Source organism: Vicugna pacos, chromosome 15 (genome assembly GCF_048564905.1).
Source record: "Vicugna pacos chromosome 15, VicPac4, whole genome shotgun sequence".
In the NCBI taxonomy this organism is placed as follows: Eukaryota; Metazoa; Chordata; class Mammalia; order Artiodactyla; family Camelidae; genus Vicugna; species Vicugna pacos.
Window position 1 is genome coordinate 25653737 of NC_133001.1, and position 25492 is coordinate 25679228.

Here is a 25492-nt window from a genome sequence, read left to right on the forward strand (position 1 = left end):
CAGAAGCAGATAGGAAAGTCTACAATAACGGCCCCAACACACACACACACTCACAAGCACACCAACCTGTGGCACAGGGTAGGGGTCGCAGGGCTGGGGGTCTTTCCGTGGAAGCCAAGCCTGGTGCTAGGCGAGAGGAGTGCGGCCAGCCAACCCAGACTCTAGTTGGTGCCCTGTCTCTGGAGGCCATGGTCTTGCTTCAGGGAAGAGCCTATAACGCAGGGAAATGGCACCCCACCAGGGGAAAGGAAAGAAGGAAGAACAGGTCATCCACCTCGGCCCTCAGGTGGCTGAAGGAGAATGTGTGTTTGGTGCCACATCTTTGCACCCTTCAGTGACACTTTTGTCCATGTCACCCATCTTTCTGACAAGGAAACCATTTGTTGAGTGACTGGTGGGATGAAGGTGAAGGCTGACCACAATGAGTCATCTCCATAGGCTGCCATGTTGGCCGCCCAGGATGGAACCCAGCGGTGCAATGGGCACCACTGCCCTCCACGTCAAACTCTGGGCCACAGGAGTAAATAGGACCAAGATCCCTGGACTGGGGGCCCAGCCAGGCCCTTAGAGCCCTCGCCTGCTCAGGAGTGAACATTGATCAGGTTCAGGATGTCACCCCCATCCTCCCAAGAAGGAGGGGGTCGCTGTGGTAGTCGTCTGTGAAAAGAACTCCTTGAATTATCATTTTCTGTTAATAAATTGCCTTCATGTGAGCTCTTTCAACTTACTTGCTTCCTTGGTAAAGAGGCTGGCGGAGTATGACAAGGCAGAAATTAACACTGGCTTACAGGAGATCAATGAAGCCCTCTTTAAGCTGACAATAAAACAAACACTGTCTTCAGGAGAATGACGGCTCAGGCAAGGGTACTTTCTCACCTTGTCCAGGGCTCGGGAAGGATGGCGCTTCCTGCTGCTGCTCCCTCCCGGGTCTGCCCACAGACCTGCTCTTCAGGGAACAGGTGCAGCGCCCTAAGCGGGATGCTTTGTGGAGCCCTTGCCTTCACCCCAGCTTGCTAGAAATGGAAACTGGCTGTCAGGGAGAACTGCCAGTGATGTGGCTGGCTGCCTTTTAATAACAGAATCACAGAAATAATTAAAATCACTGAGTTTTAGGGCTAGAAGGGACCCACGAGATCATCTAGATCAACAGTGTTGTTTTAGAGATGAGGAACAAAGGCTCGGAGAAGGGAATTGATTTGACTCAAGGAAAGTTGTTAATCAGGGGCAGAGTCAGGACTAGAACCTAGGTCTCCTGACTCTAGTGAAGTAATAAAAATGATGGTTGGCAGCACGACCTTTGCACAACACTATGTGCTTTTTCCCTTCTGCGTGATCATGCATTATTCATGTGATCTTCAATAGCCCAGCCAACTACAAAGGACTGAGTATGAAATGTACTGAGGGACAGAGGGCCTTAGCAATACCTTACAGAGGAAAATGGATCTCAGAGAGCTCCAGTGATTTGCCAAAGTGATGAAGGACTTCCTTTTGCCCGCTCAAGAGACCTCATCACATGCAGCTCTGCATTTCTGGAGATTACAGAGCTGGGGGTTTTCATTTCTTAACCTGAACACCCTCCCCGGGTCTGGGTGCTAATGGACTTAGTAGTCCTCATTGTGAAAAAGTTGTTCTTTCTGGCATGCTGGGATGGTCCCCGCCCCCCCACCCCCCGCCCCCCCACGAAATAATTTAAAAAAGGAAGAAAAAAAAAAAGCCAAGGGCCCATAATTCAATAAGGAGCAGCCACCTGGTGTGCTCACCACAAAGAGGCCAAGCCATTCAATCACAGGCAGTAAGTACTGTGTCACTAAGGAAGACAGGTCTCTGGCTAAATGAGATCAAACATAGACTTAGTTGTGAGGAGTTCCTTTTGTTTTTTGGTTGTTCCCTTTCAATTTTGCCAAGCAACAGTCCTACATGACTCCTAATGAACCAGCCAACAGAAATGTACTCAACATCTACTGTGCACATCCATTTTTCACCAGATGGTAGAGGCAAAACTCACACTTGCCCTGACGGGAGGAGCATGTGTTGAGCAATGTCAGGGACTTTAAAAATGAGTTTCTTTGTTTTTTACCTAGTAGTCCAAGGTGGAGTTCCTTAGCACTTGATTTAGGGAGCCCAGGACACCAGCTGCTTCACCATCTTCAATCATGGCTTTTGAGGTTGCCCTGGGCACCACCAACCAGGCCAGATGGGAGACAGCACATAGAGGAACACCCATGAGGGGTTGTGGGCCAGACCTGGCACAGTACACATTATTTCTGCTCATATTCCTTGGGAGAAGCCTTCTCCCCACAAGGCTAAACCTAACAGCAAGATTGCCAAGAAACACAGTGTAGCTGTGACCCCAGCAATAAGAAGGGAAAATAGATTCGGGTAGGCACTAGAAATCTCTTCCATATCGTGTGTTATAACCATAATTCTCATAAAAACCCTAAAAGGTAGTTATGATTACCTCCGCTGAAATAAAAAAGTCCCATGGAGATTGGTTGACACAAGTAGGCAATGATAAAAGTAGAATTTGAAGCCAGGCCTGCCTGGTTTCCAGGTTCATGCTGCCACTCACTCGTGCCTAGGAACTGAGACAAACACAAGCCAGCAGGGCCCTGACAAGACAAGGCTATTAGTGAGAGGACCCATGCAGAACATGTAGTGGTATGCCCGCTACACAGTAAGTGTCTAGTTAAGGTTAATTACCACCATCATCATTATTCCTGCAGCCTTGAGTTACACAGCCCCAACTCTAAAGGGTCTTGAACATATAGAAAATGTATCTTTCCTTGAGGGTCAGAGGCCCTTCAGCCTTCCCATCACCCTTTCTTTGGCCTCTGCTCAAGCTGGCAGCCTACACTGAAGCCAAGTGACCCAATCAATGTATCTTCCCTTTCTCCTCTCTACCCAGTGCCCCCTTCCTTATTACCTGTCCAACCTCTCATCTTCTATCACTTAGAACTTAATGAATTCCTGTTTAAACAACTTCTGACAGACATACACAGAGTAATAAAGAAATCATCTACCTTTTCTAACTCCAATATGATTCTATCTCCAGAAAATCTCTTTCCCTTTCTCTCCTACTCTCTTTCCCTCCTTCACTTTTTATCATCCTCTTCATTCCATCTACCTTCCCAAACTACAATCCCAGTCATGACTCCCAACCATAAATACTAGCTACACTCCTGTATTCAGGCAAAGATGAATTCTAGGTCATCACCGTCCTCCACCCTTTTCTCCACCAGCCACTCCATTTTTATTTTCTTGCATACTTTATATAATTTTATACACACACACATACACACACACACACACACACACACACATATATATATAGCCTTCAATCTACTCCAAAATTTTAAGTAAATCATTGGGATACTTAATTTGTTGGGGAAAAAAAATGACTCATGACCCATATCAAACCAATCCTAAGTCATCACATGACTGCCAAGAACTGCTGGTCTAGCAGAAATTGCAAAGAGCCATAATTACAATGATGATGGTGGGTAATGAAGGGATACTTGCAAGAAATACTGAAAAAAGTAATTGAGAGGATTTAGAATCTGTTAAATGTTGAAGAGGAGTCAGAGATGACACCAAAATTTTGGGAGCTTGGGTTGGTTCGATGAACCAATAGGGATGACAATAGAGCCATTGTCTAGGGTTGTGATGGGGGGAGTCAAAGACCTGGGAGAGGAAAATAATATGCCTGCTCTAGACTCGTTGTCCCTCAAGGGTGTGCAGGACATGCAGAGAATATGGCTCTAGCAGTTGCAGGCATGGGTCTCTGGTCTAAGAGGGAAACTTGTTCTGATGACATGTGAGGCATCAACAGAGTGATTGTGATATTAAGACAGAGCTTGAGAAATGCTGACATTTAGAGAGAGTGTGAGGGGGAAAATATGGTCTATGGGGGAAATAAAATGTATTGAACCCCTACCATTCACCCTGCTCTGTGTTGGACATTGGGCATTCCTGTCATGTTCCTCCATGTCTATGCAGCTGATCTTGCTCAACTATGCATGTTGCTTCTATGCAACTAAATTGCAGATTCTTGGAAGGCAGGGGCACTGCTTTTTGTCTTACATGTTTTACCTTTGCATAGAGAATGCACTAAAAAAGCAATTATCATCTGAGTTGCTGCTTAGGTCTTCAATTTATCTGTGGATGGTGCATTTGCATGTTGACTTATAGTTTGGTCTTGTCAAAACTCAAGCACCACGCAGCATGGTGGAAGGGGGTGGTTATTTAGTTGTTTTATCGGCATGTTGCTCTGCCAAAAATTTCTACTCTATTGGAAATTAAAATAACAACAACAGGATTTTCTGAGGTGGAGATAATTTTCCAATTCACTGGAAGTACAGCCTGTCTGATTTCTGCCATCTTTTTGAGGCCCTATGAATGGTGAGTTCATATCCCAAGTCAACTTCACTCACTTGGCTTTGTGGCATCAGGGAAATTACTTAACCTCTGTATGCTTCTTTTTCCTCTCCTGTAAAGGGGTTAAGGTTGGTACTCACCTCATAGAATTGTGACAATCAAGCAATTTAATACATGCAAAGCACAGAAAAACTGCTTGGCATATAATAAATGCTAATAAATGTTAGCTATTATGTCTATGATTTTTAGTTCCTTTCCTTATCTGCTGAGGGAAGCAAGGGAAGTGTATTATTCCAAAAAAATAGATTGTTACTTAACATTTTAAATTAAGACAAAACTAAATTAAGACAAAGCTTGTTGTTAATATATTTGAAAGTGAGGGAGCTCAATTCAGATATCTGAATGAGATCGAGTCACTGAGGGTGCTTTTATTTCTGTCTCATTTTGGGGACATCTTTAGAGAATCTGTAGCAAAGACTCACTTCACCCAGGGACAAGGAAGCAGATGGGACATGTCAGGAAAGGAAGGTATCCACCTGCTGCCACCTGAGAAGGTGAGAGGAGCCCTTTGGCAGTGTCCTCACCCTACCCTGACAACATGTCCCACTCTGCACTGACCCTCTCCTGAAGGGACCAGCATGCTATCTAGATTATGACTTCAGTGGTGGAGACATCCTTCTTGGGGCAGTCACGTGCTCTGCCTAATCTCCTCTGTTGGACAACAAACCAGATGGTGGGTCTCACTGTGGGTAAGACTCAGAATGGGGTTTGGGATAATGTCATAGCCTGGTTTAAGAACTTAAATGATCTGTAGGTGGGGTTAGGAGAAGCATTCCTAGGACATCTGATAGCACCGTTTCCCCCAGCTCGGTTGTTGGCTAGCGCAGCCTCTCCCAGCTGCAGAAATTCTGTCCTCAGCTCCACAAAGAGGAGGTGGCAGGCACAGTGAGATTAGAGTTCACCACATGACAAGCATTGTGCTTTCATATATACCATCTCATTTAATCCCTTTGACATACCTGTGAGATAGCAATTATTCCCATTTTACAGACAAGGAAACCGAAGCTTACAGAGATTCTGTAACTTGCCCACAGTTATTCAGCTAGTAAGAAATTGAAACAGGATTCAGACTCAGGTCTCTAGTGTAAAATCTCTGGATCTGATCTTAAGGGAATTCTAAATGAGAGTTGGGCATATATTTGGAGAACTTTATCAAATTTTCTGGAAGGCATTCTCATGGGAATTTTCACTTGACTTGTTCTGTATTTACTTAAGTCATATAGCACATTTTCAGAACAATTAAGAGATTAGACATATGGTAGAAATACATAGATATGTGTATATAGTATATAATCATATATATGACATTTAATATATAATAATTATATATCCTACATATGAAAGTATACTATTTATATATCTGTAGTTATGTTAAAATAATGTGTCAACAATCCATTTTATTTTTTCTAGTAACTCAGATGTAACCCATCAAAAAAGGATAGCACCCAGTGAAGGGAAGCCTAGAATACCAGACTCACTGAGTTAAAGATCACTGATAAAACCCAGGACTCATTTTACTCAGCATCGGAGCCCCAACACAGAGCCTAGGGCCTGGAATACAAAAGTTGCCTCATCAAAATTTGTTGAACCCTTCGCTCTTTTCAAGATTCACTCCTAGGTTCTGCTACACAGAAGCTTCCAGCCTGGGCTAATACACATTTTGATTTGCAAATACTCTGTTTACTGCAAGTTCTCAAGAACACAGCTTTATCATGCAGGAGCAAAGGCAGAAAATCTTTTCTAATCTTTCAGAGATCACTCATTCATTCAGCAAACACTTGGCTGGGAGCAGGAATACTAAGATGAAAGGCAACATCGCTGTCCTCCAGGGGTTCTTTGCCTGGAGGAGACAGACTGGAATGCAAACCCAGTGTAGTCCATGAGGCTATGGCAGTGTGTGAGGGGGTCCCACAGGGGCCTCAGGGAAGGGAAATGGTCAATTAAATTTAGTCTGAGGTTATTCAAAACAAAAGAAAGCTGATTCGATGAGTATTAAAAATATTTCAATGTAACTGAATCCCGTAATGTGCCCAATTAGGGAGGGGTATGTTGGATTTATTGAAGGAAAATGCTCTGCGGAGAGTCAGGAGAAGATGGAAAAGATGGGAAAACCCGGTTGGAGAATATCTCTTACATCAGGAAAAAAGCAAAGATGTTTCTGTGAGTGATTTCTTATTACATCCTGTTCTCCAATTCATCGAAGTCGTTGAATCTCTAGTGAGGCCTTTAATTGCCGGTAATAGTTCATCAGTTTCTCCTTCTTCTATAAAGCTGTAGCAACACTTCTCTGAATGAAACAGTCCCAGCATTTGGCAAATGAGTGTCAGGGGAAATGGCAGACAAATGAATATCACTCTAGGATAGGTTGCAATTTTATGCTGAACCTGGCTGAATGCTACATGCTCATTCACTCCCTAAAGTCTGCTCTACTGAACACTCTCCCCCACAACCCCCACCATGCTTCTATCAAGTGTACTTCTATATGAATAGCACTCTGTTGGCCAGAAGAATGGAAATCTGGAGAACTTGACTGTGGCTCTGAAACTCACTCCAGAGAGAATGTCCTAATACCCTCAGAACCTCATGCGAACACATCTCCCCTTCCTTCAAAGGAAAGTGGAATTCTACGCACAGATGTGATCTTATACCCAGTCAAATGTTTTAAGAATTCCTGCGGTCACAGCGGTCATCTCTCCTATTTTCTCCTCTATGGGTGTTTTTTCAGTTCAAGGACCTCATCCATGAGCCAGAGAGGGGCTGGGAGATGCTGTGATCCATAGGAGTAGAGCTAAAGGCATCCAGACGCTATTAGTACAGCAGACCAAGCACATGTATGTGTCCCATGCATGCTGTGAATTAAATGTAAAACATCCCTGGGACAAAAACCTAACTGACTGACAAGCTAGGCTTGGCCATCACCTACCAGACTTGGGCATAGTGGCTATAGAAAGGTGGTTGAAAGAATACAGAATACAAACTTCATCCCCTTTGCAGTTCTGCAAATGCTGTTTCTGGACCTAAAGATGATGTTTCCTTCATCCACTTATCCATCCACTAAATATTTACTGAGTACAAATCACATGCCAACTTATGACTGAGATGCTGGAGATACAAAGATAGAAGGATAAGATAACCACCCAGGAAGTCAAAGTCAGGTCGGGGAATTAGACAATGACCACCACCACCATCCCCCCAAAATAGGAGTGACAGAACAGTGTGCTAATTGCTTTAACTGAAAAAGGAAAGAAGGCTTGTGAGAATCCAGAGGACAACAAAATGTCAATGATGAGAAAGTAAGGGAAGACTTTCGAGACAAGATACAGGTTTTTGAGAATCAAGTACTCACTCCTTCTCTCTCATGCTTTTCACACCCACCTTGGTGTGTGTACTGTGGGAAAGGCCTGCTGGGGTGTTATTATCATTCTTCTAAAGAACTCTGAACTCCAAAGTGTGGTCTCAAGACCAGCTCCGTCCCCATCACCTGAGGTACTGGAGAGGCCAAACCTCAGGCCCCACTCAAGATCTTCCTGCTGAGAATCTATATTTTAACAAGACCCCCAGGTGATTTGTCTGTGCATGAACAATTGAGCAACTTTTTCTCAGAAGATAAGAAGAGCCTCATCTCTGGAAATAAGCTTCCCACAGAATCAGGATCCCTCATCTAAGAAGAGCAGCATTCAATGTCTACATGGCACAGTTTCAAACTTTCTGGTCTTGGGATCTGTTTACACCCTTAAAAGTAATCAAAGACACCAAAGAGATTTTGCCTATGTGGCTTATAGCTACTGACATTTATGATTCTAGAAATTAAAACTGGGAAACATTTTGTCAGTCAATTTTAAAACAATAATAAATTTCCACATATTAACATAAGTAACGGTTGTGATGCAAAATAGCCATGTTCAAAAAAAATACTAGTGAGAAGAGTACCCTAGTTTTATGTATTTGCAAGAAAATTTAACCCTTTGCTTAATAGACAACAGATAGGTTCTCCTATATGCTTCTGTATCTACACATCAAGTAGCCCCTGGACTCTACTGGAGGCTCACAGAATAAGTGAAAAAATTACATTTTAGCATTATTATGAAAAGAGTTTTGACCACATAGACCACTGGACCACTCTTGAGAACCACTGGTCTACCATATCCCTAGAGATCTCCTCTCTCATAAACCCTTTACTTGTTGATGCTAAGGAAACATCACCATGCCCCAAATAATGCCAATTGCAATGATTTGTCACAATTGCAAAGAAAATTCTTAACTAAATCTTTTGAGACAAAGAATGGTTTCTTAATGATGTGAGTTCTTTGGATGTAAAGATTCCACATCCTCCCTTCGAAGACCAGCTGAGAGATCCTCACGACTGTGTGTTATTTTAGCCAAGCCAGGTCAGCTCCGTTAACCCCAACGGAGACAGCAGTGGCTGCACGAACTAATTTACATAGGTACACTGAAAATGAAGACAAGCTATGCATATTAAAAAAATACTCTGTCAATTATCAATACTTACCAAATGTAAGATGTTATTATATATTTTCTACCATATCTCTTGCTACACAGTCAGCATTTGAAATGTGACTTTTTGATTCAATTTTCCCACTTATGAAAAACCATACCCAACTAGTACCTTCTCTGTTTCACTCTCCTGCCTCCAGGTTCTATCTCCAGGTTTCCTTGGCTACAATTTTGTCTCTTTTTCCTGTACTCCAAGAACCTTATTTCTCTAGCAGCCCAGGGAAAACTGGCCCTTGCTCCTGAAGCAAACTTTAAGACAGAAATCACAGATCTAAAAGGGATCTTAATATCATCTAGGCCAGCAGTTCTCAATCTTTCATGTACATTAGAATCACCATTGCTTGGAGAATTAAAGGGTTAAAGACTTAATGTCAAACTTCATCCTGGGCTAGATAAATCCAACTCTCCAATGTAAACCAGGATTTGGAATATTTTTTTTTTGCAGTCCACCAGGAGTTTCTAATGTGTAGCCAGAGATTAGAAACTCTGATCGAGTCCAATTATTCACTTTATAGATTGAGGGAGGATTTAAAGATTTATAGGTGGGGGGGGCAGTCAGGAGGTGAGGAACCTTATCTAGAATCACCAGGATAGAACCAAGATTTGAACACCACCTTCTAGCCAGACAGTATAACCAACAGGCCTCCATTATTTCTCTTAATTCAGAGTTCTCAAAATACAAACAAAATGGAATTTTGTCTCCTTCCTTTGAATGAAATTTTATTAAGGTATGTTTTATATACAACAAAATATATGCACTTGTTTAAAAATTAAAGTTAGACAAACTCATTTTACTACTTCCCCAGTCTTCAAGTAGGACATTTCCATCACCCCAGCAAGTTTCCCCCTGCCTCTTTCCCTCTATCCCAGGCCCCAGGTGACAATTACTCTGATTTCTGTTACTGTAAATGGAATCATATAGTATGCATTCTTTCATGTCTGCATTCTTTCACTCAGCATAATTTTTTAAAGATTCAACTATGTGGTGCAGCCATTATAGAAAACAATATGGAGGTTCCTTAAAAAACTAAAAATGAAACTACCATATGATCCAGCAATTCCAATCCTGGGTATATCTAGAAAAAACAAAAACATTAAATCTAAAAGATACATGTACCTCAATGCTCATAGCCCCAATATTTACAATAGCCAAAAGAGAGAAACAACCCAAGTGCCCATCAACAGACAACTGGATTCATGTGTGAGAGACTCACACACACACACACACAATGGAATATTAGTCATTAAACAAATGAAACACTGCCATTTTCTGCAATGTGGATGGACCTAGAGAACATTATTCTGAGTGAAATAAATCAGAGAAAGACAAATATATGAAACCTAAAAAAAAAATACAAATGAATGTGTATAGGAAACAGACTCACAGACATAGAAAAGAAACTTGAGGTTATCAAAAATTGAAAAGGAAGAGGGAAGGAACAAGTTAGGGGTAGGGAATTAACAGATACAAACCACTGTATATAAAATAGATAAGCAACAAGGATTTACTATAAGCACAGGAAATTATACTCATAATTATAGTTATTATTTTTTAATAACCTATGATGGAATATAATCTGCAAAATTACTGAATGACTGTCTTGTACACCTGAAATTAATACAATATTGTAAATAAAGTCACTTCAATTTAAAAAAAGATTCAACTGTGTTGTACCAGCAGTGTTTTACTTTACTGATAAGTAATAAACCATTGTGGGGATATTCTAGTCTATCCAGCAGGTAGTTCCCTGTTTGGGGGCTATTAAAAACAAAGCTGCTATAAACATCCATGTCCAAGTCTTTGGGAGGGCATACATTTTTATTTCTCTTGAGCAAATATACAGAAATGGGAACTCTAGGCCCAGCATGGTCTGCGGGGCAGGGCATAGAGAGGAAGGAGTTCCAGCCCTGCAATCAACCAGAGCTGGTTCTGCGTACAGGTGGGGCTGGTTACTGACATGGAGATTTAAATCCCAACTTCATAGGCACGTCAAAGAGACTGGAGAGCATGTATGTAGAGTGGCTGGTCAACAGTAATAAACGATAGTCGAAATAACTAGTTGCCGAACTGGGTTGAACTGCAGCAAGATCCCTGAATTTCCCAGTGAGGGAATTTTCCCCTGCTGCACACTGTTCACCCAACCCTCATCCAGACCAAGGCTCCCTCAACCCCCACCCAACCCCAACACACTCTCTCCTGTCTTTGAAGTTGAGGCCATAAAATGTGAACTACCTTCTGAAATAATTGATTTAGAAGTGTTTCTTGGCTTGTTTGTTTTAGTCATGTTTAGTTCTCTTTGACCAAAAAAAAAAAACCAAAAACCTTCCAGGTAAGGGAACTCTCAGTACATGAATTCAGGTAAGGAGAAATGGCTGCCTTTTAGGCAATATTAGGCTGAGCCATGACCGCAGCTGGCGGCCAAACCTCCTGGGACCCGGAAGCGAAACCGAAGCCACTTTTGAAGGATGTAGGCTCATTTGCATTTGCACCCTCTCTGCCATCTAGTGCTTTCCTCCATGCCTGGTTTTCTACCCGTGCAGCCCCTTCACTTGACTCCGTTAAGTGCTCAAATGTCTCCTTTTTCTAGGTTTCCCACCCCTTTCCCACTCCTCATTCCTGCCTCCTAGCACTCTTCCCACTCACAGGACAGAGGAGCGAAACAAGGGGCCAAGGGCCAGCACGCTCTCTTAAACACACACATACACACGCGCACATCCACATCACCCTTGTCCACGTTCAACCGTGTAAACCAACTCAATTCACCAAATAAATCGTGAAGGAAGCTACCACAGAGTAAGAGGCTTTTCTCTGGCAAAATGTCTCCTCACTCACGGCGGGTGGAGGGGTGGGAAACAACTCTGCCACCAGTGAGCTGACAAGCCCCCGGTGTCATCAGCCCTCCTCCCTGAGACAGTGCTGCTCACAGTCATACGTCCCCTCTCCCATCAGGCCTTCTCCCTGCCCTGCCCTCCAGGCCTTTCCCTTCATCCAGAGCCTTCCTAGAGCAACTCAGCTAAACCCTAGGCCAGCAGACAGTGCTTCTGCCTCAGCCAATTTGAATGCGGGCTACCTGCAAGATTTTGAGACACTCTCAGCTGCTGCATTAAAACTGCATGAGCGTCTTCCTCAGGAGGCCTAATAATAGCATGTTTCATCTTTGAGCCACTTTATAAACATTAACTGATTAAGCCACCCTTCTCTCCTTCTAAACTCTGGGCTTCTGCATAGTGGACTACATCCTCCACCTCCCTCAAATTACTGCAGGAGGAAAAAAGCTGGGACCTGAAGGATCTTTTCCAGATATCTTACGCCAAGACAACATTAATGCCAAAGGCCTTCCAATAACAGCCTACATTTGGGTAATGGCCTGGAAGGGTAAGGAATAGAAATCCACAATTATTTAAAAGAGACTGAATTAAGATTCTCATCTCCCAAAGCCAGGTCAGCAGAGAGAACTAGCCTTCATGGTCTAGAGCAGAGTCATTGAACTATAGCCCATGACACCAAATCCAGACTGCCACCTGCTTTTATGAATAAAGTTTTACTGGAACACAGTCGTGCTCATTCATTTCCATGTTATTTATGGCTACTTTGACATTACAATAACAACTGAGTAGTTGCGACAGTGACCAAAAAACCCACAAGGTCAAAAAAAATATTTACCACCTATAGAAAAAGTTTGTTGACCCCTGGTCTAGGGAATTTAAAGTTTGTTCTCATCCTGTATATTCTCTAAACGTCTTTAAGCCAATCTCTTTTCCTCCCTAGGCCTCAGCTGCAACATCTGTGGACTGAATATCCTCTAAACTGAGCCGTTGCCTTGGGCTGATTCCTCTCATTGTTCTGTTAAGGGTCAGCATCCAGCATGCTAGCTTTGTCTCCTTATTACAGCTGACTTCTTTGCAAGCAGAAACAGTTTTGTGTGTCTCATGATCACTGTAGCCACAAGGCTCTATGTTGAGCCCTAAATCCATTTGTGAAGTGTAACAAAACTGAGTGGAATTATATTTCTTTCTTTGCAGAGAGATCTCGCAGAACGATGTCTTGGAAGTGATAGAGGCGAATGTCTTCTCCAACCTGCCTAAGCTACATGAGATGTAAGGAAGAATCTATGGGGTTCGCTCATGGCTGTTCTTGGCGACAGCCTTAAGTTCATTGATATTTCTGGGAGGCCCTGGCTCTGTCCTGTTCTCAGGCCCCTAGAATTTCATTGTAAGGTGTCAAAGTCAGCCCAAAAGGTACTGTCACTGTCTCTGCCTGGTGATCCAGGCACCAGCCCAGAGCCTGGTCTTATCCAGCTCCTTCCCTCCTAGAGTCGTTTTCAGCATAGCAGACCCCAGAACCTTACTCTGTGACTGCAAGGACCTCCCCTTCATCCTCTCACTCAAAGTTACTCCATAGCCAAGGCCCAAAATAAATCCCACATGATGCTGCTGAGGAAGGGCAGTCTTAGCTTGGATACTTCTGTCACATCACATACTCACCTTGAAACCTTGGCCAAGTTACAAAATCATTCTAAGACTTAGTTTTCTTATATGTAAAATGGGGACAATATAACTGAAGGCCTCATAGGACCACTGTGATGAATAAGTGAGATGATACACATTAATCAGACCTAACACATCAACTGGCATAGAGTCAGTTATCATAATGATCCTTGGTTCCTTTATAACTCCAACCAAGGTTACTCTCTCTTGTTGACATTCTAGTTTTACATACAGGTCAATCAACACTCACACAGATCCACCTCTGTTTCATATGGGTCTATAGTTTCCAGAGATTAATTCACAGAACCACAGAATATCAAAGCCAGAAGAGACTTTGGAGACTGGTCCAAAATTTTCCAAAGTACATTCTGTGTATCATTAAACACTCAGAAAATTATTAAGTGTTTCAAAAAAGGAAAAAGATTTTATGGTCAAATAAGATTAAGAAATACTGGGCAAATAAAGTTAGACAGATTCACTTATTATAGGAAAACTCAGAGCCTGTAACATGTGAATATACACTTGGAATCTCCAAGAAAGACATTGTATTAACAGTTTCTCAACTGATGTCACTGGAAAGGTTTCTCTGTGAAGCATTTATTAATATCTCACAAAATTCTCACGGAACACAGTTAGGAAAGCCAATGAACCACTTTCCTAATTTTACAGATGAGGAATGAAAGACAGAGAGAAGTTGTGAGGCTTGTCTAGTTACCCAGCCAAATCCACAGCAGGATGAGGACTTGAACATAAATCTCCTGACTCTTTTGCATCTTTTAAAAAGTTTTTAGCATTTGCCAAGCATATATCCGTACACACGTACATGCATAATTCATATATGCATATATACATATATATGAGTTTGTTCAGGAATTAGAGCCCGTCCATTTCAGCAGACTGCCCTCTCCCTCTCCTGCACTCTGCCTCTCACTCTCATTCTTCCTCGTTGTCATTAAGCTTCTGCAGTTGATGCCTTCCCTCCCTCTCCCCATAGCGCTCCTGCTCCTTCCTTCCTTCTCTCTCCGCGTGGCCTCTCCTTACCGTAGTTAGGAAAAGAGATCTGCCCAGGGTCTCAAAACCCACTGGGGATATAGCAGAGAAATGAATCAAAGGGCACCCAGCCCTCTGGGCAAGGTCAAGCAGGCCTCCCTCTAATGTGATGGGCAGTGGAGTTAATGGGATGGCACTTTCATCTCTTCCCTGCATGGAGAGGTGCTCACCCCCATGTAGCACTGCCTGAACTTAAAATGATTAATTACCTGGTACTTGGATCTGGGTAGCTACAGGTTACTGCAACATTAAAGCTAATGAAACAGGGAGGAAGTAATTAACACACAGCATCTCTGCAAATATACATTGATCCAGCAAGATGAGGAAAGGGCAGCCTCTCTCTGCCGGAATCCAAATGTGAACATGCCCACCTCCAGACTATTGATCAGGACACAGCACAGGTCAACACAGGGCAAAAGCCATCACTTCCCATGAGCTGAGAGAGAGCAGCCTCAGTCTGCAGCATGAGCGGAATCACTGGCACATCCCCAGCTACCGTCCACTGGGATGGCACAGTTAAAACAAAGACATCCGCTGTCTTCCCCTAATCTTTGTTTTCCTTTGCCCCTCCCCGTTCCCTCCTTTTCTCCAATCTCCTCTGGCTCTTTAGCCTTTTTCCTTCCCTCCCATCTTTTTACCCTCTTTTGTTGTTTTTCATTCCGTTCCCTCATCTCCCAATCAGACAAATCAGACCCGTGTGAGTCTCATCCCTACCCTCTTAGCCTCCTCAGACCCTGGGAGACCCTTAGTGGTGAAAGACTCAGCTGTGCTCAGGGTGAAAATGACTCACCCAGCCAGTGCTTTGTCTGCCTCTGATGGACAGGTTCCAGGAGGATTTCTTGATGAGAGTTAAACGGGACAGGGTTAATATTTCATTTGCACAGTTTAGTACAGTAAGAGACACTATATGCATGCTCAATTTTTGTTGAACAATGGATAGATGGATGGATGAATGGATGGATGGATAGATGATTTACTGACATACTCTTTGCAAAATGTGAAAAATACCACAGTATTCCTTATTGTTGAGGTCACCACGTGCATGTTCTTTCCTCTTTTACAGTAGAATTGAAAAGGCCAACAACCTGCTATACATCGACCCTGATGCCTTCCAGAACCTTCCCAACCTCCGATATCTGTAAGAACTCCTGTATTCTGGTACCCTCTTTATGATTAAATTGTGCATTCCTATTTTGGCAAAATATCCACTTACTACTCTGGGGAGCAATAGCTTTTTACCAAAGATGTGGGACGGAAGTGGGAAGACACTTGCTAGCAGACTTTAATTCAGTTTAATGAGTGAATTCCACTAACATAATTGCATTTTGTTTTCATTTGCAAAAACAGACATCATAAAGAATACCATTTGCACTAATGGGATTGTCACACAGACCTTTTGCAGAACTCGGTCATAATTTAGTGTTAATGAGATACAGCCAAAATTTCTGCTAGCAATTAGCTTGTGACCTTGAACTCATAGATACTGTCTATCTTGTTCTACATACATGTATCTTTTTTTTTTGATAGATCACAGCATTTTATATTAAAAGTCTTGGTTAATAATAGACACAGTATTTTATAAGCAGAGAGATTCCTGGTGTGGGTGCTCCATCCCTTGGGCCTCCCCCCAACAGCAAAAGCACTGCTCCTTCCATTCAGATGGCTTTCAAATTAGCTGAGGACTTCCTTAGACCCTGAGTGCTACAATGGGGCCCCAGAAAATAACAGATAAGAATTTGACCTATGGAGTCAAAACCTCTGGACCTACGTATTAGCTGCTGATCACAGGCAAGAAAGTTTTTTCCTCATCAAGAGAATAGGAATAGAGAATAGGAATAATAATAATGGCGAATATGTATCTGTTATCTATTAACATAATAATAACACATACCCTCCCCAAAAAAGACAGTTTTAAACCAACAACAACTTACCATTTCTCACCTGTCTGTGAGCTGATCAGCAGAATGGTTCTGTCGAGCTGGACTCTATGTGCCTGACCTCAGCTAAGCTCACTCATGCATCAGCGATTAGTTGGCAGCTTAAGCGGGTACTGGCTGCTCTTGATGGTCTGGGTTGGGATGACAGCTTTCCTCCCAGCCGACTAACACAAGCTTGTTCTCCTAGCGGTCCTGGGATTCCAAGAGAGAGGATAAGCTTGCAAACCTTTTGAGACCGAAACCCTGAACTAACACACCATTTCTTCAATTGTATTTTATTAGCCAAAGCAATTCATGGGGCCAGCCTAGATTCAAGAAGTGGAGAAACAGACTCCACTACTTGATGGGGAAAGCTGTAAAGTCACAAGACAAGGTGTACAGATATCAGAAAGGATAGAGAATTGAGGTCATCTTTGCAACCTATTTAAAACTTGTAAAAGGTTTTGCATGGTGCCTGTGATACAGTAAATGCTCAATAAACATTAGCTACTAGTGATACTACGACTGTCTCTGAAGTTTGAGCTATGAGAGCTGTAGTTAGGTACAATAAGGAACACTGTGGCTTGGCTTTCTGAATGGAGACTGACTGAGGGAATAAAAGATTTAAAAGAAGAAGAATCCATATGACCTGGAACTTTTGCTTTCTGATAGGAGCCTCAGAAAGGATCTGAGAAAAAAGGTCTTCCACTCCTGAGTTAATGTCAGAGGCAAGACCCTTCACGGGCATGCAGCCCGTGCAGCCTCACAGGGCTCCATGCTCAAAAGGGCCCCACACTCAGAGAGCCTCACACTATGTTCAACACTCTGCTTTCGCCACCTTGAAATGCTTAAACATTTTTGAACAAAGGATCCTATGGTTTCATTTCGCACTGCACCCCATAAATTATATAGCCAGTCATGCTCAGAGATCAGGGTTATGATCAACTTAGGAGTCTTGGCTCCCAAATGGACTTTGCTGTGCCCTCTGCAGAAGATAGCCTGGGTTAGGCACATTAACAGTGAAGGAAATAGGAGGCAACAGAAAAGGCATGGGTCTTAGAATTAAAAAATCTAGGACCTCATCCCAACTCCACCACTCCACTTTACCCTTGGGCCTATCACTGGACTTCTGAGATGCACATAGCTTCTAAGACCCTCAAGGGAGATTTATATATGAAAATACATTATAAACTACAAATGGGTCAAAAACATTAATAAATGTACTAAGTATTTGTAGGATGATTATTTCTGGACAACCAATCAAAGTTTACCAGTCCACCCTCAGAAAAAGTCCAGTCAGGGTTGAACAGAGAATTATGGTGGCCAGTAAAACCTTCAGCTTCTATCCAGAGTGTGTGGCATGAATTAAAACAAAAAAAGAAAAGAAAAAAAGGATATGCCTTTACATTTAATGGAGCAGTAGAGGAAAGAAAAAGAAAAAAAACTATATATGATGTCAGAGGGACTGGATTCCAGATGGGATGATGTTATTTATTAGCTCAATTTATTAGCTCATCATCTTCTTTAAGCCTCAGTTTCCTTATCTGTAAACTGAGTCATTATAGAAAGCAAATAAGATTTTACCTGTAAAAAAATTTTACAAATTGTTTTCAGCATACAAAGAACTATATAAATGAATATGAAATTATTCGTGCCTGTTACCCAGTTGGTTTCCTTCAGTCCTCCTTTCCTTCTTTCCCTCCCGATTGCCACCCCTCTCTTCCCTCCTCCTCTTTCCTTCCTCTTAGAAAAAGTTTGAGTGGAACTGGGGTGAAAGGAGCACAAAGCCTTTGATAATAGAACAGCACCATTTTAAGATTTGCAAAGGGACACCCCATTCACAAACAATCACATGTGGCTCATGAAAAGCACTCCTGCAAAGGAGAGATCCAAGAAGAAAGCGACCCCCCTCACATACACACCCCAGAGCCCATGATAATAATAACACATCCAAGAATGGTGGACAGGGAGCAGGTGATGGGGAATCACTGCAAAGTTTGAAATCAAGAGATCCAAAGTTTGACCCTAATAGCCCCTCATCTTAAGGCCAGCACCATTCATTCTTATTAATAAGGACCCTCAGGCCTCCCTCTGGGGGTGAGGGCTGGAGAGGAACTTGGGAGGATGTGGGCGTGGAAGGCACAGCCCTAGATTGGAGGGAGAGGGAACTCTGACAGAACAGATGGGACAAAACTCTGACTTCGACTCTGGAAGAGGCTGAAATCTGTGTCATCTGTCATCAACTCCAGCTTCCCCTTTGTGTCCTTTTCTCACTTTGAGGTGTTGAGTAATCTCCAGTCCCACATGGCTCCCCGGTCAAGTCCAGACAAAGCTGAAAGTGACTAATTCTAGCTACTTTCTTTCCTAAGAGGAGGTTATCATTCTCAGAGCATTTGAAACATACTTTCTAACTGGTGAAAGAAAAGAACATATAAGCAGTTAGAGGAATTGTGTCACTGTCAAATGATCTTCCTTGATGGCTCTGGGGAAAAAAATACTTACCGTAATTCTACAGTGTATAGAATCCTTTCACATCCTCCGCCATGCTGATCCCCATCAGGAAGTTGAGACAAAGAGTTGTCCATCTTAAACCTTTTGACCTGTTGCCCAGGGTGGACCTCTCCCAGCTGCACACCCATGGATGTGGCACATGGTGACCCTGGGATCTGAAGCAACTCTGCACTCCAAAAACACTACCAGTGAGACATCCATTCAGGGCTCCCAGACTATGGTCCTTTGAAATATTTTCCAAACTGTTAAGAGGGATCACCTAAATTCAGAGTTGGTCCTCTATTCTAAAAGATTATATCATGGAAACAAAGCCCAATCAAGCTTCCTTCTTCTTCCACACTTATTTGTGTCTGAGCAGCAGTCATAAACAGCTTCGAGATCCAGCAGCCAGGTGGAGGTGGATGGGAACGATTTCAGATATTCCAGGATGATGAACTACTTGCTTCAAGGCAAAGAAGACACACAAAATGGATGGAGAAATTTGGAAGGGACCAGCAGGACTGAGTAGTTGTTTATTTCCTTAAGCCAAGATAAATGTTTATCATCAGCGCCAGCAAAGTAGGAAATTACCAACGGTAGGGGTGAGCTGCCATTTGACTTGAGAACCCTCATTCCTGCATGCACACACACTTAGAGATATTGTTCTGCAATTCACAGCATTGATTCCATTTCATGCTGATCACTGACGGCACAGAATTCAAGACAACTAGAAATCAGCGTTCTTCATCACCCCTTTATACTGCACTGAGGAACCTGAAATGGTTAGGAAAAAAAATCCTCATGAATAAAGAAATGTACTTTGACTAGAAGACTGTACATCAAAGGATTCATCTGGGTGGACTTTTTTTTTTTTAAGTCAGTATTGTATTTGCAGGCAATATTTCTTTCTTTACCACTCTGCCTACTTGGAGCTGACCTGTTATGTATGAAAGATTATCTATTGATCTGTAAATCAGGTTTACACAATATTCTCTTGCCTTTGCATCCTGTCAGCATAATTCTCAGGCAGCTGGATGCTGCCCTTTGCTACTCAATAAACCATAATTTCATCTTCGCAAACCCTTCACACAGCTGGGCAGGCCCCCACCCCCAACTGACAACCATCTTCCACTCACATGTGGGCCTGTTCTAGCTTCTTAGGATGCTGTTAATGGTAGCTGCATCATCTGCTTTCTCCAGCCAGTGACAATTCTGGGGGCGTCTTCACTGGGACTCACCTCTACAATTCCGGCTATTTCTTCCCCGCTCCTCCCTCCAAATTCCTCTCCCTCTTTTCTGCATTCTTCTCTTTCACTTGGGTTAATAGGAGTGATGAAACTAGCTTCTCTGATTGTAAAAGCTAAACCATATTGGACATTGCAGGGCCAAAGGGACAGAGGGCAGGGATTCAAAAAGCAGCACAGAGACTCCAGGGCCACCTACTTGGACTTGGCTCCTGCCCTTGTGTGACCTTGGGTAACTGGCTTAACTTTCTGTTTTCTTTTCTGTAAACTAAGGATAACAGTGCCTGTATCCTTGCATTGTATGAAATGCAATACTAAGAATAATGACTGACATTCAGAAAGTTCTCAATAAATGTTAGCAATTCTTATTAAATCCTGACCCTGTCATTTACCAGCTAAGAGAGCCTGTGGAAGGGACTTCGTTTCTTTGTACCTTGGTTCTCTCCAAAGCAGACTCCTGACATACCCAGAAAGGTCCCTCCAAACAAGCATAATGATACTATCCAGCAGAGTTCTAATGGAGGGCTCTGAACCCCTCTCCTTTTGCTCATTTTCAACGCTAGTGATCCCCAACACCCCATGCCATCCCCATCAAAATTAATTCCAGTTCTTCACACTGCCAACTGGTCGGATAATTTTTCCTACTTCTACGGTGATCTACAATTGAACTCTTTATCATACGTCACTGCATTTGAACTCATAGCAACCCCAGGAGTAAGCAGGGCAGTACAAGTCTGAGCATTTTCTAGAAGCAAGCTGGTTTTGCCTGGAGTCCTGCTTACAGTGCTCTTCTGACAAGAACATGCAGTGTCCCTGTGCATTGAATTATTCCGATACTTTTGATGTTCAGCAACATTTCACTCTCTAGAGTGGTGGGAAAGGAGCCAAATTAGGGTTCTTGTCTGGAATTTACGGCAGCCATGTGCACAGGGAAAGGATTGGTGCCCTCCCATTTCTCCTCCATCGTTTTGATTATGAATTAGCCAGTCAGTAGGAACACATTCTTTCAGTCAGCCATTCAACAATCATTTGTTGAGGTCATGCCATATCTCAGGCTGTGTGGTGGCTGTTTCTTGGGTGCACTAAAGATCGTAAGACAGATGAAGCCTCTGCCCTTATGGAACTTACATTCTAATTGAAGAGACAAACAATGTTGGTGGTGTAATGCTGTCAGGTGGTGACAGCAATATGAAGAAAAGTAAAGCAGGGAAAGTAATGATTTAGAAAAGGTGGTTGAGAAAGGACAGAGGGGCCTGGTGAGAGACACTGGAGACATCTGTGAATAGCTCTCAACACCAGATCAGTCTTTGGGAAGAAAAGGCTATCATCCATGAAACACTAAAATAACATGTCTGTCAAGCTGTGTGGCACTGGGCGAGGGCAGGAAGACTGTCCCAATGCCTTGGGCTGGAGTAGTCAGGAAAAGCTTCTTGGCAGTGAAGGGAGAAGTTAGCTACAACTTCAGGGATGAGTAAAACTTGGAAAGACAGAAAAGAAGGAATTTTCTGTGAAAGAAAGAGGTGAGTAACTGCATAGAACATAAAAGGACCATGGAGTAGGCAGAGGATAGGGAGACTGAGTCTCTACTAAAAAGAAGGTGTACCCGAAGGAGTACGACTATATTAGGATGAATTGCATTTGATGAGATTAGAAAAATAAACTAAGGCAAGAGAGTTTAGGCCTAACACAGCAGTAAAGAATAAGCTATAAGAGATTCTTGAACAGCAGAGTGACAGGATGACAATGATTTGGACTACAGATTGACAGGTAGCAGGGCATAGACTATATTCAAGGGAGACTGGTTAAGGACCAGTTGCCATACACTGGGGATACAGTAATGGTGGCATCTGGAGGAACAGAAAGTCATAGTTCAATGGGGGGCACATTTCCAAAAAGAATCACTGGTATATGATTTACCTCCAAGTCAGACAGGGACACAAGTGACTGCAGTGATTTTTGCCCACTTAACCTATAGTCCCCAAAGCCTCCCTTCCTCCTTAGTGCCCCCCAACACAAAATCATCCTGCAGACAGCACCCATCAGGAATGCAGTCTGGGCAAGAAGTCATCTTACACGGGGGCTGTGATTACTGGGAAGAAATTATTAGGCATCTCCCTGGCTGTCAGTGTTGTAAGTCTGGATGTTTGGGCACAATGGAAATTATACAATTGCTTCTTTTATTGGTCATCCGTCTAGCAGAGCCAACTTTGCTGGCCTTTGCTGATTCCAGGAAAAGACAGTCAGGTTTTCTTTGTGGAACACTGAAGTTCGAGATGAGATTTCAGCCTGAGCAGGCCAGCTCTAGGAGAACAGGAAGCTCCTCTTGTCTTGGGGCCTGGTTGTAACGATGGTGACGTTTTCATGCAGCTAACCTCTCCTCATTCCTCTGATCTGCTCAGTATGCTTTCTCCTGCAAGAAGTCCATGTCTTCTCCATCAGCAAGACAATTATTGAATCCATCGATGCACATTAGTATGTTCAGGTCTGACATTCCTCTTTCCAGGCAAAGTGACATATTTAAAAGGGGCCTGGAAAAGGCAATGAGAAACCCAAGAACTGATACTGAGAGACTCTCAGGAATGCGGGCCTCTGAGAGGGAAGGAAAGTCCTACAGGATCTGCTCCTATAGCAAATAGGTAGCCAGCTACTCCTCCCACTTGCAGAGTCTCGGAATTCTATTTTCACAGACTATATCTTCTGATGAGGTAGGTGCATCCTAAGCTCATTAATGGTGAAATAAGACTTGTCTGTCACCACCAGAAATCAGATGCGAAGACAAGTCTAGAGAGGGCTCAGAGAGAAACAGTCTCAGATTAGCTACATGAAGCTCAACCCTGACCTCTTCCTCATGGCTAGTGTCACCCCCACTACCCCTAGACAGTGGCGGACTGATCTCTTCAAGCCCCGGTTTCTTACTCTGCAAAATGGAAATAATAAAATGTGCTTCAAGGGGCTGATGAAAAGAGAGAAACGGACTCCACTTCCTCCAAGACCTCTTTTAGCCCTCAGGTGCCTGGTGTCTAAACTGCGATTTTCACGGATCTGGGGGTCCCAGTGTCATTGTCTGTCCTGAGGTCAGCATATTCAGACTCAGCACAAAAGGCCTTGCAGGGAAGAACGTCCCTCTGCGAGACAGGAAAATCCCGCCCCTCTACTTCCGCATCAGACTCTCTTCTCCAGAATCCAAGTAGACCCTTTAAACGCCGGGATCCTTCAGATGCATTCAAACTTCAGCCATCATGGCACGTCCAGGACCTTCTTTCCCCAGCAGAGGTCCCAAAGTGAAAAGCAGACCTATTTGGAAGAGATGCATTTAGAAAACGCCACTAGATTGTATCCAAAGGAAGAAAGAGAAAGTGAACAAATATCTTTCAGCAATCAAAATCGCAGGCAAGACCAGAAAGGGGTCTTTTGCAGCTCCTCCCACAAGCTCTTTAAGAAGAACTCCAGTGGATCCAAATAAAGGGAGAAAACTAATGAGAATCCCACAACGGATCCTTTGCCTTTGACCAAGGAACAGCTGTGTAAAACAAAGTCCTATTTACAGGTGGTGAGAGGAGGATAAAAAGCTTGTACATATCTGTGTAGGAATATATATATATATATATAGAGAGAGAGAGAGATGCACAAATCCCTGAGGAAAACTAATAGAAATACTCACTATGGCACAATATCAACATACAAGACACTGAAGAGATGAAGATTAGCCCACGACTGAGAGCTGGTTTTTTGAACCTCAACACTTCAGAAAAGGGAAAGGAAAAGTTTTCACAGCATTATAGAAAAACACAATAAATTTGGAGGAAAATAAACATTGGTAAGAACGACAACAAAAAACTTAAACCAGCTATAAAATGTACAGTAGAAGCTGAGCTTCTTAAGCTAAAGGAAAGTCACAGGATGACTTTTCACTTTGCCCTGCCACTTTGGTCCCTCACAGATGAGCACAGCCAGCCTTAGTGGAGCCGGAGAGGCCCTGGATGTGGGGCGAGGCTTAAGAGGCAGACGGCACCCAGCAAGCACTGGCGCTGGCCTGAGAGGGCACATTCCTGGAGAGCTGGAGAAGGAGAGACAGCTTAGCTGGTGAAAAGCTGAAGGGTATCACATGAAGCTCCACCTCCATGGAAAATAAACTGCTACCTCTTCTCCCACCCCTGCAGCCTCAATATTGGGAGGTTTAAAGGGTATTTTGGTCCTGACTGACCCTTTTTAGATTTGCATTTATCCCCAGGAGAGTCCATGTATGAAGATATTAGAGCTAACACAAGAACCATCAGCTTCCATCCCTGCAAAGATGGAGTGGCCCCTGGAAGCAGTGACGGCGGGAGGCAGATGGGCACTGCAACAGGGGGTGAGCAGGGCAGTGAGAGGAGGGAGGACATTATGCCAGTAAACTCTGGTCACCAGATTCGATGCTATTCTGGCGGCAGTGGGTGGGGGGAAGCAGGTTTCTTTCACTGCCTTATCCCCAGCCAGATCAGCTGGCTCAAGACCAGGGAGCAATGAAGGAGCTGGTGATGTCATCATCTGATTCTACCAACCCAAAATCCAGAGCAGAGGCTGTATCCAGTTCATCTCTGAGCTCTCACAGAGCACAGGGGCTGCACACAGTAAGCCCCTTAATGAAAACATGGGCCTGGGTTTGACTCTTTCTGTCTGCATGGTGTCAGGGAAGCAGCTGTTTTCAGAGAAATATCTCGGGGCGTTACAGAGGGTGAACACTGTAGTGACAAATGCTCGAAGGAAGAGCATTTTCATCTCCAGGAGACATTACCAAAATGTCCTGCTGCGGTTTCATCCTGAGCTCACCCACAGCAAATCCTGTCTAGTTCAAGGGGCGGTGAGCTCCTCCCGCATCAGTTTGGGATTCAAAGATAGCGGTGCTGGGCAGGCGGAGAAGGATGTGTAGGGGACGCATCAGGGAAGAAAGGAGGCTGCCTCCCTCACAAAGCTTGCCCAGCCCAGTCTCTCCAGACAAGGGCCAAACCACAGGAGCCACCTGGAGGCAGATTCCTTTGACAAGACACTGAGGAAAAGCTCTTCTCTTTACAGGAGAGCCACACACCCAGGTTCCAGCTGCAGTCCTACTTGTGAGAACTTGTAGTAAGCAAGTAACCAGACCTCTCTGGGCCTTAAGTAAAATGGAAAGGAGAACAGCCTTTTTGCCATCAAAAGGTCGTAAGGAAGAGAGAGGAAGGGAGAAAATAAGTTAGGATGCGGGGATGCTTTGAAAGTTCAAGTCAGCAAACAAGCATGAGCACTGCTAACTGGACAAGGCACTGCCGGCTGGTACGGGGGGGGGGGCACAGGAACCATAATCTAGAAAGCACTTTCACTTTGCACTAATTGACACAG

The 25492-nt window shown here is 43.5% G+C and overlaps 1 protein-coding gene across 3 annotated transcripts in view; it reads left to right on the forward strand.

The window, feature by feature from the left end:
* The window catches only part of FSHR (follicle stimulating hormone receptor), a 151394-nt gene that overhangs the window by 89704 nt on the left and 36198 nt on the right, over positions 1 to 25492 (forward strand). For 2 of the 3 annotated variants that reach the window (XM_006211260.3, XM_031675663.2), the window contains exons 3-4: positions 12973 to 13047; positions 15551 to 15625. In XM_006211260.3, the coding sequence (XP_006211322.1) occupies positions 12973 to 13047; positions 15551 to 15625 (150 nt within the window). The remainder of the gene's footprint in view (positions 1 to 12972; positions 13048 to 15550; positions 15626 to 25492) is intronic. The other variant, XM_072937759.1, reaches the window with a different exon arrangement.